An 18,491-nucleotide genomic window follows, 5' to 3' on the forward strand; every position below is an offset into this window, starting at 1 on the left:
ATAAAGAGATGGAGATCAGTCCAAAGAGGCAATGCTCTTGAGTCTTGTGGCCCAGTTCACTCTGAAAGAAACATAGTACATTCAAAGCGAGGAAAACAGCAGACACAGCTCAGAAAAGTGGTAGATTTAAGAACATTTAAGAAAAACAAACAAGCAAAAAAAACAGACATAGATTCCAAAATCAGAGCCATACTTAAAAACGGAACTACGTATGTTCATTGCTTGCCTGCCTTTTCCTTGCTTTCTTTTTCCACGTTCAAAATGTCATGAGCCTGTTCATGGAAAAAAGACTGACTCAATCCATCTTTAAAGACCCTGCTACCCTAAACCTGTGATAAATCCCTAGCAAGAAGCAAGACTTTTTATTTTTGAGAAAGCAGCCCTAAGCTAAAGGAGCTGTTGTTCCACATGGACGTTCCTCTGCACCAAATCACCACACCACATACAACACTTATGTCTAAATGAACATCGTATTTATTTCATAGCCTTTAAGTTGGCTTTATTTACAGTAGGTCATCGCACACAGGTCRCGCTCGGCAGTTAAGCTCTGGCAGTACTGCTGTCAGGTCGCTAACACGTTTGCAAGTTACACTTCTAGGTCATACAAAATGGAAGGGGGGGAAAAAAAATGACTTTAAAATAACTGTTTTATCTCCGGGGCGAGGGGGTGACAGGGCAGGTCTGCAAGGGCTGCAATGCCCAGCAAAGGCGCCGCGGCCGCAGGAAAGAGCCTGCAGGCYGCTCACGGGCCCCAGTCCTCCTCTCTTTCACTGACGGCCTCGTCCTCCTCCGGAAAGGCGGAATCGTTCTGGCTTTTCAGGTGCTTGATCCCTGCAAGGAGAAAAGCCAGAGTTAGGATTGCTTTTTAATTCCTTCTCAGCCTGGGAAGCTATTGTGCCTGTCTCAAATTTGTTGGAAGCAAACAGGCATCAACAGCCAGGCCCAATCTCACGTGCTGAGCGCTGTCTTGGGGTGCAAGGCGAGTTCAAGGTCTCCGTGAGTTCAAGGAGGCAAGGCCAAGTGAGAAAGAGGGCGGAGGAAAGAGACCCAAGGACAAGGATGATTGTTTTCAGAGGATCTAAACCAGTAAACACAAAAACACTGGCTGGTTTAGGAGGCCCCTAATGTTTGGCAGTCGTGATTGCTAGCCAAAGATGGCTGGGTCCGTGAAACACAAGCCTGAACTCACTTGCTGCTCTCATTAGTGTCATAACACCCCAGGATTTGCAAGCATGCCCTGTGAGGCTCAACCCATTTCAGCTCATTCTTGCTTTATGCGGAGTATTTAAAATTTCTCATTTCCAATTAAGTAACAAAAAAGAAATACTTTGGCTGCTGAGCTACCACCCAGTGGGCCTATTTAGTGGCCCCTATTAGTAAGGTAAACACTTTYAATGCAATTTTACCTAACTGAGGATTAATGGGTATTCATTTCAAAATGAAATTATGTTTKTACTGTTTGTCCACTTGAGTGGACTGTCATGTCCTGTGGTCTATCTCTGGACCTATAAAGCTGTGTTTTATACATTTACAATACTTGTCTAACACATATTATTTAATAGTTTAGACACGAATTATTAGGAGCTGGAATACATTGTTTTCTAGGGTTGATTTTCAAATATGAGACAGGAATAATTAGGGACAGAAATAAGGGCACAGCATATACCAGTATGTGGTACACATCAGTATGAAGAGGTTTCATGAAACAGTGAAGTAAGAGTAAGGTCTTTCGGTTAAATGGCCAATTGCAATTTTAAATGTGACAATTTTAATAAACTGAGAGCAATGATATCAATGAGTATCACCCATTAATTCTTACATATTCTTACAGGCAACTATCAGTCTTAATGATTTCTCATAAACTCTCTTTTACAGCCTGCCTTCACCTCTGCAGCTAATTAAATACTGCAGTGTCACTAGAAGTAAAGATTCATAGGGTTTCCTGCACGGACCTATAGTTGCACGGGACTCATRATGTCATTATTTATATAGCTCAACATGTTACACTTCAGTTTGCCAGAATTAACCAACTCTATAGCAGTGGTAAGTATTTCAACCAAACAATAAAAGGCACTAGAYTTGACAGCAGAAAACAACCTCTTGGCTAGACTCAACTAGACAGTAAAATAAGTCAGCATGAACTAGACTACAGGTAAAGAAGCTCCCGTCAATAAGATATGATCATAGAAAAGAAAGACCTTTTTTCTCAAGCTGTTCCATGCATGAGTAATAAAAAAAACCTATGTAATAAAGTCATAGCAATCGTACTTTTAGGTTAAAAAAGCCTATGTAGTCAAACAGTAGTGCAGTAAACCTGTAATGCAAKAGGTGCCATGAATGGTCACAATATCTTAAAGCTAATACATTGGCACATTTATACCAATACTCAGCATTACATTGGTTCATTTATCCACMGTGCCTCCAAGCTAAGACAATTTAATACAAGAGGATGTTACAAGGGCTTCAAGCATCACCCTGGCGGGGCTGGTTAAGCTGCCTTGGTCAACGTGAAAACACCGATAAGCTGGAAACAAGATAGAGCTCTGCTTGTAGGCAGAGTGTTTCCTAAGCAAGCTGAACCAGGTGGCATGGAGCTGGCACAGCTCATATCCATTATCTTTGTTTAGGAATATCTAAAGCGTTTACTTTTTTGTAGTAAAAAGTAGTTTATTTTTCTGGCTAGAGATTGGGCGAAGATGTCATTACTTGGGTTATACAAGATCTTTCTGTTACTGCTGACGTAGAGGTGTGTTAATTAAATAGAAAGGGAAATGTATTTCTTAACTTTGCAGGTTTCATGCATGTTAAACTGCTCACACCCACTGCTTTCCTAAGCCAGGAGGCCTCCGCACGCTGCTCGTGGTCTGCCACTAGCCTTCAGTGCAGCAGTACCTTAAATCTGGGCAACAAATACGGCTGCTGAGGTTTTACTTGTTAAATAAAATGAAAGAAAAAGACACAAACAAACAATAAAGAATGACCTTCCACCCAGTAGCTGGGCTTTCCTAATGCCACCCTTTGAGTTCTTGCTGCCTTTATGCTCTCCTTTTTGCTCCTAACACCAGAAGGAGGAGAGTTGTTTTTTTTTTTCTCAGAAGACTCATGTTTCACTGCAGGTAATTTAATCCAATTAATGCTGATGAAGAAACCCTTAATGCCAAGCCATATCCAGCAGCCATGCACTAATACACTTTGAACTGGTAATGCCTTTTAGATGAAGTCACTGCCTCAAAGCAAATTTCTAGATTACTTATAAATTATAAGTTCAAATGGGACAGTTTTGCAGTCACATAATAAAATTTACGCYGTTTAATCAACAGCTTTTTTCAACCCATCTGACAAAAGCACCAGATTAGAAGGCTAAGCAGTGTCACAAGATAGCAAATAACCAAATGTTCCCGAATTAAATCTCTCCTGAAATTAAAAAAAAAAATCTGTRATGGATTAAAGTAATTAAGTCAGTTCCCCACCTTATTTAACACTCTTTCCTTCTTCCTGCTTCATTGCCCAAGGAATGACGCTGACATTTACCAAACTCTGGTGAGGAGGCTGCTTGGTAATTTGAATTCCCTGAAGTTTGCAGGGTTATTTAGTCTTATGATTTGGAACCGAGCCTCTCTCTATCAAAGATACATTTCCTTTTTTTCAGAACTCGTGGATGCACAAGCTGAGCTTTGGCTTCTCATTCTGCTAGAAAAAAACTAGCTGTTCAAAATCACTGAAATCTATTGAAATTTATTGAAAGCCATTTCTAATCCATATACATCAAATCCATTTTCTTTCTATACGCATTCAACATTTTGACATGCGAAACTTGTCTATTGCCCTATGTTTTATATATTGCATTTGTTCATTGTCAGGTGCATGCAAAGTGTGCTGCTATGTTTATTTAAACATAAGACATATGTCTTGTCTTCTCACTGCCCCATTTGGTGATGATTTCACATACAAAGCTGTCACTATTGCTCATGGAAAAACTCTGCGCTTAGTCCCATACATTCTTTGGTAAAACACAYTCCGGATACTTTAATTTCTTGATGAAAATTTCTACAAGCAAACAATTGATTTTTTTTTTGTCCCTACTGTATAAAATTTTTGTCTGAAGTAATTGAAAAATATGGAAAAGGATGCATTCCAAGTAAAGGTAGGACAGTAAATCAAAAAGGAAAGTGCGTATTTGTAAAATGTCTATTCTGGGACTTTGCTTGTTCCCCCTTCACATAAATGCCTTACCATCCATCCCGTATAATCAGTTCCTGAAACGTTCAATCCATTTTTATTTAAGTGCCTGGTTTAGACACGCTTTCCTTGCAGACACGTCAGAACTCAGTACATGAGCATGTATTAGTATCTCCTAAAATCACAGCCCTCGTTGTCTCCCCAGCTGCTGCCCCTTCCRCTTTCCAGCTCACTGAAATGATGCTCACTGAAGGTGATGCTCACTGTCACCACCTGGCTGGATAATCTCTTCTGACTACATCCTCGGCTGCCTTTGATCACGTTTCCCTTGGGCTCGGACTGAAAGCATTCTGGCTGCAGTGCCAAATGCACCCGCTCCAGCTCCAGCTCTGCCTTTGACACTTCTTTGTCCTGGTTCTTCTGCTTTTCCCTTGTGCCTCTCYCCATCTCTCCCACTGCTCGCTGCAGGGGTGACAGCAAATAATAAGAAATAAGAAATAATAAGAACCTTTAAAAAGCCTCTCAAGGAAACAGTTAGTTGTTTCTATCCAAATTAGAGTTCGCAGAGGCCTAATCTGTTTTCCCAGCACCATCAAATTCAAGCCCTGTGTCTCTCCTCCTGTCTGAGATGCTTTCTTTGGTCACTTACTGCGGGTGATACCATTGGGCTTCCTGTCCTTCAGCCCTACACACTTTCTCATTCCTCCAGATTGCCACATTCCATTTTCATCTAAATCTTGCACATTTTTATTACTGAATGCCTCTAATACAATCTTTATAGTTTAGCCAGCAAAAACAGCCATGCAGACCCTCCTCATTCCTCACCTTCATTGCTATTGTGTTTTGGTCTCTGGATGTTAAGAAAGTTGCCCTGTTCCTGCGTTCAGAAACCTGTAGCTCAGATCATCCAAATAATTGACCATTTCCTGGGTCACCACCAGCGAGCTGCTGACCTCCTTCCCTTGCTTCCCTCCCAGACATTTCAGGCTGATGGTATTATCTTTGCTTCCAAGGTAAATTAGATCTCTGCCACCTGCTGTCACCGTGAACCAGCGATGGTATGGTATTGGTGCTCCCTTTTCTAGGCTTTTAAGGGAATATTTTCATCCTTTCTCCCACATTGAATTGAATGCATCCACTGCRCTTTCAAATTATTCCCAAAACTCTGTATTATGGGATTTAAAGAAATGCAGCACTGGAGCCCCAGCCGCCGTGCTGCAGCAYAGGGTGTCCAGGGGCACCCAGGCACCCTCGTCCCTCCGTGCGTGTCCCACGGCAGCCGCTCTCTGCGGGTGCTCCCAAGGGCTTCAGAAAGTCATCTGTGARAGGAGAMTTTGCTTTGCTTTGTTTTGCTTTGCTTTGCTTGGCTTGGCTTTGCTTGGCTTTGCTTTGCTTGAGAAAGCAAAGACCAGACCCAGACTTCCACAATCACCATGTGTGCAAGTCAGGATGCAGCTAAAATGGGAGGGAAGAAGAAATAAAAGGAGAGGGACATAGAAAATTTTGCTTTATATATATGAACAGTTTGCTCCACAGAGTGCCTGGCAGGTCTCCAAAAGGCTGTTCTTCAYCTAGCAAGGCTGCAAAGCAGTGCTCTGAGGAACTAGTTCTAAACCATACGTGTGGCCGTAAACTCCCATTTACCAAATTTTCATGGCAAAGTAAAACCAATGACTCTAAGCTTTATAAGCAACACGCAAAAGTGCATCCTCCCCTCTGTGAAGCAAGGAGACAGCATGAACACGGCCAGGTGACTGACAGATCTTTTCACAGGCTGGAGTCCCTACTCCAGATGTCAGTGAAACTTTCTCTTAGTTTTCAAGGAAGAAGGATTCAAGTTTTCTAAGTGATTGTATCTTCCAGTTATAATGAAAAAAATATATTTTCAAATAGCTACTGTTCACTTACAGTGAATCTATGTAAAATACTATAAATTGATGTTGCATTGGGATTTAAAGTTAGAAGTATGAGATAAACAGATCAACTCGTAAAATTTGCACACAGGGTCTTCTCAAACTCCTATTTCATTTGCCCAGGGAACTACAAAGCCAGGGGTTCACTCAGTGCTTTAGAGCTAATTGACTCTTCAAAGATCAGCACATACTTTATGTCTTAGAAGTTCAACATAAAAAGGGTTTGAAGCACCAGTTAAAACAATGCTGAGGTTTTAGTGAGCTATAAATCAGCAAAATTGTGTCCTTGTTACTTGTATCAAAGCTGAGGCTGAAGAGCAAAGCTGTCATGTGTCTCATATGACCATAAGACCAAGATAATATTCAGTCATGAAGTTTTCCATAGTATCTTTCCCTTTCAAATGAGGAACTAAATCAAAACAAATGGTCTGAACTATTGGCAAATCTGACATGCTTATGCAGGTCATAGCTGGGGTAAGTTAAATCATCAGCATGTCCAGCAGGTCACTATAACCTCATAAATGGTTCATAAATGGAAGGATCATCCAGAGACCAAGCAATAATGATTGACTAATGTCTAAATAATTTTCTGAAAACAAGGAGTGACTATGTTCTAAATGGTTGGCTTCTCTTAGCTAAGTCTTCTCTTGGCTCCAGATATACAACGCTCAGTCCTCACAGTAGGCCTTTTAAATGACAAATTTTAAGATTTAGGCTTCTTTCTGTGCGGTCAAAAGACCCAGTGTTCATAATGAATACTGTATGACAGCAGCAAAATTCCTGTTACAAAGGCCTGGCTGCTTTCCATTTTATTCTCTCACACAGCCCTCTCCACTCTGTTTTTCCTTCCTTACATTCGAAAGTTGCTTAAATCAGCACTAGCTCCATATGAGGAGGGTCCACGTCAACACAAAAATGCTTTTGTTTCTCCTCGGCAGACCGCACGGGACGGGACTGGAGCCAGGTCGGGTAGCGGGGTAGTGGGTAGCAGAGGGAAAGCATCTCTCACTCGGCAGTGTCCAGAGGAGGAGGCAGTGCAGCTTTCAGCACTCCAGGCCACCTCTGCTCACATGCAAACATCTCGTTTTGCTGATCCCCTAATTCCCTTACTAGCCCTCAGATTGCCAAAGACAGACTTAAAACTCCTAATGAAAAGCAGAAGCCCCTGCAAGCAGCTGAGTGGGAGTTTCAGCTTGCAGCGAGCTCGGCTGGACGTGTCCTTTGGACAGCCAGGAGGCATTTCTCAGCTCACTTTGTGCAGGATGCTGCTTGGTCAAATGCCTCCACAGCAACTTCAGAGGCAAAGCATGAAGAGATGAGCTGAACATTAGCAATGAGGTCTGACCTTACTGCAAGGCTCTGGTTTTTGCACCTCTGCAATTTGCTGCTGGGAGAGCTCAAGACTGCAACTTTGAGAGTTTTCAGCTCACATTTTTCTTCTCAATTTTTTAYAATTCAGAGATAGGCTGAGAATTGAAGTGTGCTTAAATAAAGCCATGCAGGCAGCTTTTCAGTCTCTCTCTGGGTAAGCTTATTAGATACTCAGAAACACTCTGCAGAAGCTAGATGTTTTGGAGACAGGTTGTACTGGGTRGTGTGCTTATCCTCTGGAATTGCTAAAAACGCACTTTTAAGAGCAGTACATTTCACAGTCATTTGAGTGTCTCTCTCACGATACATTAAAAACACAGTATTGGCAGAAACACTCCCTTACGTCAAAGGATTAAAGTAATTCCATCAGAAAAAGAGCTACATATTCAAACCTGGGTCAGCTGCTCGGTATAACAAGTCAAAAAAATGGACTACTGTACCAAAACACATCGGAGAACTCATTGTCCTTAGAGACTTATGAGAAGCATTTTCTGAGTGTGACTTCTTTATAAAAGCACTGTACGTTTTCCCAAGCAATTTCTGTCATCCTGATAAGTCACCACGTGATCCTGGAGACTACCTGRAGACTGTCTGTAGCTTGGCCACCTATAGACAAACTGTTAGGGAAAAAAAAAATTAGCAAGAAAGGTTCATAAGATCAAATAGTCTCAGACCAAACTAAAATCCTCTGAAATGTCCTGAGAATGATGGCAACCAAGAGCRGGCTGTATTTTCATTTTTCTCTGCTGGTCCTTAAGAGGAAATCTTAGCTCCACTCTCCTGGTCACTTCTCTTAGGGCACATATTCTTGTCTATACCTTTTCTGATGAAGATTAGAAATGCAGCCTTCCTAGAGACTGCTCTGGAGGCTACACAAACCTGCAAAGCCAGAGGAGGAAGCTTTCTAAAGGAATTTACTTAGAAAATTAATTTGCAGGCAGAATGCAGTATGAAAGAAGYTGAACTCTGGGTATCATCTCAGCTGTCTGCGTGTTGGGCTGCAGCCTACAGGCAGTTGGTAATTATGGTTGTCAGGATATTAAAAAMTACAGTGTGACATTATCAGCTCAGGGTTTCTAGTATAGATTTTTTTTCGAGCCATATGTTTTAATTTCAGATTAAATTGGARTCCTAGAATGTAAAAAAAAATCCCTAAATGTCCCATGTTTGTCTAATTTTTTTTTTCAGGTAAAGGTCATGCTTCCATTCAAATGTTTTCTATTTTTGCTGCTACTTTTGTGCCCTTTATTTCTTTCCATGGCCTCAGAGACATGACCAGATTTGTTATGGCAGGTCTAAATCTTCTGTTGAACACTCAATGGGGACTTTGATTTTCTGAGAGCAGCTAAAGTCATTCCACTGAATGGTGCTTTTTAAAACGAAGGTAGGAGCACAGTCTTTGCTGGTTGGCCAAAAATCCAGCACTGTGTTTCTCTTCCATACTTCCATGTGCTGAGTGGCTTTCACTTTTAATTAATCCAGCCTGTTTGGTTTCTGCCAGAAGCCTATAAGCTTCTCTGTTAATTTGCAGATGTATCCCCTACTGAGTTACAATTATAATCATCATTGTGATCCTTCTCGTGATGACAAAGGGGATGGGATTTTGGCATCAGCATAGCCTGACATCCGCAATTTCATAAATGTTGGAAGGAGCTCTTCTTTTCTTTCTTTTTCTATTATTTTATAAACACCTTCAAAATTAYGGAAACATTGCAATGATTAAACAAGTGACTGATAGGTCAGTGTTTACGTTAAATCATCCGGATCACAGTTGCTTTATGGGTGATATATGYAGTAAGCAATTACTGTGGGCCATATAGTGGGCAATTACCACTTTCTTTACGTTAGAGATCACCCGAGACAGCTGGGATCTGTTGCAGAGGCCTAAGGCTGAATATTTCCCCTCCTCCCTCTGTAGCTGGCATTTTACATTGACCAAAGCAGCTCTAATGAGCTGAGTTACCAATCTGCTCACCTACCTGGGAGCCCCAGAGCATCTCTGCAAGACCAGAGTCAGTCCCTCCTCTGGTTTTATAACATCCCTTGGTGCTAGAGAGGGTTTTCTCCTGTTAGGAAGCGCAGAGGTTGGACAGGACCAAGAGGTGACCTGTGTGAATCCCTCACAAGAACCCAGACGTGCTAAGCTGGTGGGAAGGAAGGCAGGCTCCCAGCCTGGAAAGCGAGGTGGCCCTTTCCCACATATTGCTGAATTGCAAACAGCTCTGTCTCACACTGTTAAAGCAGGGCTAATTAACACAGTGACTTCAGGGGTGCTTCTTTCCCTGAAAATATGGAAATTCATCAAAAGCAAAGTCCTAGCGCAGGCTGCAGAGCAGTCAATGGGGTGTGCGCTGGTCTGCAGAGCACTGAAAGAGTGAGTGCTGTGTGCTGATTCCTTCAGCAAGAGCTTCCTTTTGGGACTTTTTTTTCTCTAGGGTGAGTCATTAAACTTATCTGACAGCTGAAAACCTACCAAATTATTATACTTAACGTTCCTTTGGAGAACTGGCAAATTAAAAAAAAAAATTAAATCAGTTATTCCACATCAAATGCAGTCACCACAAACTATTTGCATTACAGTAGCTGCAACTGGTCTCACTTTGCAGTTGCCATGGGCAGCAAAACATTGGGGGCAAAATCTTTAGCGGCTCTTTATTGTGTGAGTGACTTGAGCTGGCGGGAGACCTACATCTCCTGGTTTGCCTAAGGCATCAAAATACCCCAGAGCCAACACTCAACCCGAGCAGAATGTAATTACAGCCCGAGCTGGCACTCACATTAATAGTCAGAGGCTCAAAACAAGTACCGCTCTCCATTTTTCTGGAAAGAACAAACAGGAATCTAGGACAAAGAATATCAGTTTACTCAATTTCCTTCTTAGAAAATATAGACAAAGTACAGGAAAYGTAGACCAATCGCTCAAGGTTTAGACACACTTATATCAGATAGGAGCACCTGTAAAAATGGGCTTTAACACTATTCTTGCTTTTCCTCTTGGCAAGAATGAGCTTGAGGAAAAAGGCTGTAACTGCCAGGATTTGGAAAAATCCTGAAGCTGAAATTTAATTGTAATCTGATATATTTTAGTTATAAATTATGGAACATGAGTGGGTTTCAGTTTTTTTCCCCTCCTTCTCTTTTCTCTTTCTCAAAATTTTCAGCAGGCTTCGTTGATAGATAGATAGATAGATAGACAGACAGACAGACAGACAGACAGAAGCATGCTGTAATTCTCCAGAAATAGTGGTAAGAAAAATACAGCTAAAGTATCAGCAGGGGGAGCTTTAATGCCAAAAATCCCATTGACATTTATTTATTCAGCTTTACCAGCTATTGTCAGGGGATTGAGAAGATTGCTGAGTTTACATAATTTCTGTTCATCCTAGAAAGCAAAAAAATGGTACCTGGCTTTGGACAGGAAGAGCAGACTGTGGGTAATGTGTTATTCTGGGACAGTCAATTGTTTGCTCTGCAAAACCCATCTCATTCAGGCCCTCTCCTAGAGTGGGATTTTCTAGGGCTAAAGCATTTTCATCACCTGCAGCTCATCTCCCTTCGACCACCCTCATCCTCTCAGCCACAATATCTCAAATTGGACTTTGCTCCAGCTACAGCTGAGCAGAACCACCTGGGCTTCCTACACTTTACACATTCCTACACATTTTCTAGAGGCAAATGTGGAGTTTTCTGGACCCCTGTCCCTTAGGAAGCCACGGCTGCAGCCCACAAACCAGCACCGTGTCCCAGGACCCACCAAGCATGTGTACATCTTGCTGCATGCACAACACAAAATAAAGGTGCATTTTAAGCTGAGATGACATATAACAAATATTTTAAGGTTTTTTATCTGCTCCTGAGTGGTCATTAGATCCCACAATTCCTTTAAACCTATTCTGAAAGAAACTAATCCCTTGATTGCTCAGAGTCTGCTGATCTTCACTGGTTATAAAAGCCACATGGAATAACATTGGTTCATGAGTTGGAAGAAAGCTGAAAAAAAAAAAGTTGAAAAATGCTTTAACCGATTCAAGAAAACTTAGCAGCTAAACTAGATCATATTTTTTTTTGTAAAACAGCTTCCTTCTGGCCCATGCATCTCACAGAAAACGAATCCCTTTTCAGATCCATATGCTCGCTGCAGTATTTCCTGTGTTTTTCTGGTCACATTCACACGCATAATTGCATGCAAGTGTTCAGCCCTAGTGCTGGTCCTGGAAGGATGTGGTTGAAATCCTCAGCCTGCTCATGTGCTTGTCTCTGTGCCAAGGCTCTGGTGGATGGTTTTGGGAACTCTGTGTTCCTGCTAAACTGGGCAATGTTGCATCCCAAGGGGTGAAAGAAGGGAGAAATTAGGAAGGGGAGGAGAGCTACATGGACAACTTTAGGAAGCTTTTGCTCTTGAATAAATTCAGAGTAATCGCCATGCACTTCTAAAGGGGCAAAGTTCTAGTCGGACAAGCTAGATAGTCAGATAACACCCCTGGCCCCAGGAAACCCAGGCACACATCCCCAGGAACCAGGAGCAGGCTGCCCCTTGGCCTCAACTTGGTCCATCGCAGGAAAAGAGAATCACGTTGCACAGAGACATCATGAAGACAACACGTTGAGTGGGCAGTTAGTTGGGTCACAGCAAAACCAGATGGTAGTAAGCAAAATAAGTGACTTTGGCCTGCGATCCAAGGAAGGAACAGCCTGGATCCTGGAGGAACAGCCCATGGCAGGACCCTGCTCAGGTCTGCAGGGGAACTGCACCTTCTCCCCACACTCTTGTGGCCAAGTAATGAAAGCACTTCTAAAGCCTTCTACAGAATCACTGTGGTTTTCCAAACATTCATACTGTGCAAAGTTCAATATCATTGGGCACTCCTACTGTTTTTCTTTGTGCTGTCTTATGACAGCTTTATTTTTAGGGGTGGAGATTTTTGTAAATGAAATGGAGCTATTTACAGAGGAGCCATGTGCAGACATGGAGGAACTGTGGGAATGTGCCATTAGAAACAACGCTGAGAAGGAATTTCATTTAGGGGGTAACCTAAATGGGATGTGAGCTCTCGTGCTATGGACAAGCCTACTTATCTGTGCTTCTGTACTTGCACTTGCACCCTTATGCTTAAGGTTTCCTTATCTCCATACCCTTCCCACCATGGTGCAATGTCCCACCTTGTGTCCAGCTTTGGAGAAGCCAAGGAGAAGTCACCTGCTCTTCAGGAGTGCTAAYGGGAACAAAGCCTGCAGCCCCTCTCGTCCAGGCCCATCTTTGGTCCTCCAGCTTGGGAACAAATTCAGGATTTCAAAAGCTTGGGAAGAACAAAGGGGCAAGTATTTCTCGTAGCGGGGCTCGCCGGAGCCGYGCTTTGCCACGTGAGCTGGCTCTTAACCTCCAACCCGGAGCGCGCAGCTGCGGCCAGGAAATAAAGCGCAATTCCCTGCCAAGCGGCCGGCTTCGCAAGAATGCTGCTCCTCTTATGCAGAAATATTATCTTTTCTTCAAAAGCTATTTCGATTCAGAGCACAGCATTGCCAAAATCTTTGGAATTTCACTATAAATATATCTTCTGACATAAAGTAACCAGAACAACACATATTGCCCTTCCTGGGCTTTCTACTTTGTATTTTAAAATAAGCACAAAGTCTCCCACACTCTCTTTGTCTAATATTTTAGGCTGTTATCTCTGAAGACGATGACTTTTTAATGTTGCCTGTTACTGCTTAGAGGCTATTAATGATGTTTACATTGCTTTAGATTAAGTATTACAGTACTCAATAGTATTACTTTCAAGTCGTAAGTGTTGTTCCACAGAGGAACGTTGCAAGATTATCCCTCCATCGTAAAAGTAAAGTTATACCCTCAAAAGGGGCCAATTTAGCGATCATTGCTTGAAAAACAGACCTATCAGATATATGGCTTTTATGCTGAACTGCATGAAGTCAGTGGAAATATCCCTGTGTCCTGGGACTGTATGGAAGCCACACACAGAAAGCAGGGGCTGGGCATTAACCCTCTCGCCATCACCAATTGATTTAGCTCAGATTGRGTTTTTCGTTGTATCCGCTGCCTTCGTGCTCACGTACAAGTCTGGGAAAAGGGAGAGAAGGGCAAAGAGCCTGCGGGAGAGAGAAGTAGCACCGGAAAGGAGCTTCTTGAGAAGGAAAAATATCCAGGCGTATTTTGTCTCTTCCTACAGCAGTATATATGTGAACTTTAGGAATATAAGCACTACAAGTCCTTCCAATATATCAGCTGCAACATGGGCAGGGAATTTGCCCAAGGCCCTCCTGTAATAACTGGTGTGACTGGCCAAGATGCGGGTAAGGACAGGGCACAAACGAAACCAAAGCAGCCCCAGTGACTGAACTAGGCAAAGGAGCAAAAATAAATTATAAAAACAAAAACAAAAACAAAAACAAAAACAAAAACATAAAAATAAAAATAAAAATAAAAATAAAAATAAAAATAAAAATAAAAATAAAAATAAAAATAAAAATAAAAATAAAAATAAAAATAAAAATAAAAATTCACCAAGGCCAGAGGCTGTTCATGGGCTGCTTGCTAGGCTAAGGATGCAGCACATAAAATGATGCCGGTTTCTGCAGTCACCATGTAAGACCTACAGACTTCACTCATGTGCCGCTGGAAGGGAGTTTAGCCGGAGCCGGTTGTTCCGTGCGGCTTCCCGCGGGGCCTGGAGGCAGTGCGTGCCGCGCACAGCCATCCGCGGCGTCTCCTGCCTCTTCTGGGCTCCTTGTTAACCTTCAGTCCCAAAGTAATGAGATGCAGCAGACATCACCGAGCTGGCCTGAGGGGTTACAAATCTGGATCAGGGCCACACACTGTACTAATTGCTTTTAATAAATTACATATTTCAGGAGGGACATCATGATTTTAATCATTTATTCTGCATGTTGTTTCCTTTGGAGAGAAGAACAAGCAAGCGCTAAACAAGCCCAGCATCTGAGATTCATGGCAGAAGCGAGAAAGAGCTCATTTAATATCAGCCATCGTTGTAAATACTAGAATTATGCATGTATCAGATCCCTGGGTAGGAACACTTTGGGAACTGCCAGTGAGCCCTGTTTGCTCTAATGAGGTGAACCAAAATAATGTTTTTGCATGTCTCAGATTTATAACAACTCAGATTTAATCCCATTTCAAATGTTGCACCTAGGGTCTAGCTGAAATAAAAGTCATTGTTTCTATGMAAAAAGAAAATATATATTAAGAGAGGAATTTAAAGGACATGCGGTCCCAAAGGCTTCAGCGGGATGATCAGGGCTTTCATTGCTTGGAATCTGAGCAGACACGCAACAGAGAGAGGGAAAAGCAGGATGAAATGCACCTTTCACCTCTACGGGGAAAAACTTTAATTACGACTTGATGGCAGCTAATTGCAAAGGTGGTTCAGTGAACACAGGAAGCTACACGAGCTTCCCTTGCAGCCGCTGAAATTAGCAGGGATCGTTATGCTGATCTCCATGGCCTCTTGAYGGGAGAGCGAGGGTTTCCTACTCCCCTGACCTCCAGCGCTCCCTCAGAGCCCTCTGGAATGGCTCTTCCTCCATGGGGGGGACCTTGGCGGGATTTAAATAGCTGCTGGTATTAATAGCAAGAGCTGGTAGGTAAAGTGGAGACTTGGGCGCTCCAGGAAGAAATGCAGGTTTGTGAACAACCCGGCTTCCGCTTTAGTCTGCGCTTCCTTTCAAGGAGGAGTTGATACACCAAAAAAAAAAAAAAAAAAGAGAAAGAAAAAGTTACCTAAGTAAAAGGAAGCCAGTTTTGATGCAGAGTGTGGCTTAGGGATGAGATGCTGTATGGGTAGCTCTGAGATTCAAAAGTGCTCTTTGGATTTTGAGGCGGCATCGAGGTGCTGAGGCAGCAGCCTCTCCTGGGTGCAGTGCTGGGCAGCACCAGGACTAGAAGCACGAGGATGTCTTTAAGGGAGCTGTTTGTGGATGGGTGGACATACCTGCTGAAACACCTGCCCTTCAACTTGCATACATTGGAAAAGCACCCAAGGTTTCCTCTCCACTTTTTTTCCTATTGAAACAGAAGCAGATAGAAGGGAGAGGCCTCCAGCAGTAAGAGATGACTGGAAAAGATTGCACTGGGTAAAACTGGTGATCCACCTAACTGAGAAACCTTCCTCTGGTGGTTTTTTATAGCATTCTTCTAGGGAAGGACAAATAAAATCCCTCTGCACATGGCGAAGGAGAGCTTTAGATGGAAGGAGAGGATGGTGGGGGTCTAAACTTAGCGCCTAAGTGCATTAGCAGTTAGTTAGGACAAGGATTTGCAATTCAGAGAGAAAAGCCCAAGAGCAAGTCAAGAGGGAGGGGAAACAGTCAAGAGAGGCAGAGCTGATGAAATCATAGAACAAAGSAAAATTAATGGATTTTCAAGCACATGGGATAAACTTTTCCTTGATGYAAACCAGTGTTAGCGTATTAAAGGCAAAGGGATATTTTGGCTTAAAGTATTTGAAAGCTTAGCCTATTACAGCAGGCCTGAATTACGGAAARCAATTTCAGCCTTCCTAACTTTTGGTACTTTTCTTAGTTATAATAATTAGCYAGAGTTAAGAGTATAGAAATACTGAAAAACAATGTGGCAAGAAGTTAACCATAAAATCCTGAAAATATTGGGGATTGATTTGAGGCAATCCTCAGCCTTGGAAATTATCAGCTTTGCATACTACAATAACAGCATAGAATAAGCAAACATTAATGCAGCAGGCTCAGCAAAAGAAATATTAAGGAAAAAAAAGCCTCTTTGCCATCCATTAGGCATGGTAATATAACACGAGCAAGAAGACTGGGCTGCGCTGTTATCTGGTTTGCTGTGTGATTCGCTCTGCAGATTACCACTTAGATCAATAGCTCTCGCATTGATTTTTCCAGCTTGCTGTATTCCAGTAAAATGCCCAGTGCGCGGCGATGAGTCAGCGCTCTGCTCCCGTGCRTTTTCACGTCGGAAAATAAACGCAGGAGCTAAAGCACCACAAATATTCGGAGAGGAACCTGCCTTCTGCCCCGTCGCATGACCCTGGCTTTGCAGGCACGTCAGCACCTGGGTGCCCAGCGCCAGGCACTGCAGTCGGATTCAACAGCAATTAAAAACTGCTAAAGCACCAGAGCCATATAACAAATGGAGAGGCTTGCTGCTCTTTTCTACCAGGAGCTCTCTTTTGAGGCTTGGGCACAGGAATCGAGGTTTATTATTTCATCCTCGCATGTAAGAGGATGGATATATTCTAGCCCATCATCCATTAATAACGGCCCCAGAGGTTGTGGAGCAGCCATAGAGGATGTGGAGGATGTTCAGCCTCCCAAATCTTCTTTTCTCTGTATTGAGAACCATTTCTCTGAGAATGTTAAAGGAGAAGCTGATCCTACAGGAAATTATCATATGCAAAGCTCTGGAAAGATTTTTGTAATTATGAATCTTGTTTTTCTGAAAATATTGCTAAATATTGCTATCTTTGACAGCTAGAAAATTTCAATTATTTAAATCACTACAGGCCTTTTACAAAATTCTGCATTTTACATGAACACTTTCATTACACAGGCTGTTTCTGATTGCTACCTATGTCTTTTCTTCTTCGTCTTTTAGGCTAGACAAAATAAGTTTCATGTGTTAATAACAGGAGAGCRAAGAATGGCATATTTTCTATTCTAGGCTGTTTTAAAATAGAAAGGATAGTATTTTTGATGGTTGCAGTATGGTAAATTTGGAGCAATACTGCCTGTTTACGGGAAGGGTTATCGGCTTCCAGGTTTCCATCTCTGTATCTATGCAGGGAAAGCTGCATAGTTTGTTAGGGTGTCCAGGGAAATAGGGATATTTTGTGCAAGCTTTCTCCTGTTTCCAAGGTATTTCAGGTTAGCCATGTGCTATCTTGGATCACATGCTCTTTCCTATCAGGAAGTCCAGTCACTGGGAAGTAAGTTAAAGTGGAAACGAGCTATCCCAGTAACTTTTCAGACCTCAGCAGGATATTAAGTCCCTGAGAGCAAAGACACTGTCTGAATCCACAGAGCCTTTCACCTGCACAGTACTGAGTTTATACTTATACACATACAGAATAACACATCAGTGAGATTGGTGGGTATAATTGCTCCTCATGCAAAGCTGTTCCCTTTTGCATTTATTATAATTGACTATAACATGAGTTCTGATACCTAGTAACCAGCTCACTTTGATAAACAGATAGAAAGTCCTCCAAGGCAGCTGAGTGATGTTTTAAGCATTGCTGAGAGGAGAATCAGAGAGGTAACCTTACAGAATGAGACATATAGGACTGGTTATTATGGTACCTGCTGACTGTGTGGGTGCTTTTGCTGCAAACCAGATATTCTACGTTTTTCCCAGGTAATAAATCAAGGTTAGAAGAAGGAACAGATACTGAGGGTATTCATTATCTGGCTGGACAACGTTTGGACTGAAGACCACATCAGTCTGAAGGCAGATAAATCACTACTGATCCTRCTTGCCTGCAAAAGTGATCAAACCAAACTCTGCCCAGAGCCATTTAAGACAGAGGGCCTAAATGCAGCCMCGCTGATCGCAGCTAAAACTCCTGCTGCTTTTCGGCTCATTGCGAAAAGCACTTAAGCCCTCCGAAGATTTACCAAGATTTCTCATTTCCTCTTGTCTTCGCAAAGAAAGGCTTTGTGCTTCCCGTGATCAGATGCTCTGACCGCAGCTTTGGCCGCCCTCCTCCTTGCAGCCGCTTGGAGGGTSAGGCAGAGCAAACAGGAGGGATTTAAGCAAGAAACAGGAGGTCAATTGGGGCAAAACCTGCTGAAAAACCCTTTGGGGGAGCTCTGCTCAAAATCTGGTATGAAATTTGACCTGGAATGACCTGAATGACCTGGACGAGGGCACAGAATGCACCCTGAGCAAGTTTGCGGATGACACCAAGCTGGGTGGAGTGGCCGACACTCCGGAGGGCTGTGCTGCCATCCAGAGGGACCTGGACAGGCTGGAGAGTTGGGCAGAGAGGAACCTCATGAGGTTCAATAAGGACAAGT

At 42.6% G+C, this 18,491-nt stretch overlaps 1 protein-coding gene across 1 annotated transcript in view; it reads right to left on the bottom strand.

The window, feature by feature from the left end:
* Window positions 1–456: 456 nt before the first annotated feature.
* PPP1R1C (protein phosphatase 1 regulatory inhibitor subunit 1C) overlaps window positions 457–18,491 on the bottom strand; it is a 39,626-nt gene continuing 21,591 nt past the window's right edge. The window contains 1 exon segment of the mRNA XM_026052097.1: window positions 457–831. Within this exon segment, the coding sequence (XP_025907882.1) occupies window positions 743–831 (89 nt within the window). The 3' untranslated portion in view covers window positions 457–742.

This window comes from Nothoprocta perdicaria, unplaced genomic scaffold (assembly GCF_003342845.1).
Source record: "Nothoprocta perdicaria isolate Ctin4 unplaced genomic scaffold, notPer1 scaffold_83, whole genome shotgun sequence".
Classification (NCBI taxonomy): domain Eukaryota; kingdom Metazoa; phylum Chordata; class Aves; order Tinamiformes; family Tinamidae; genus Nothoprocta; species Nothoprocta perdicaria.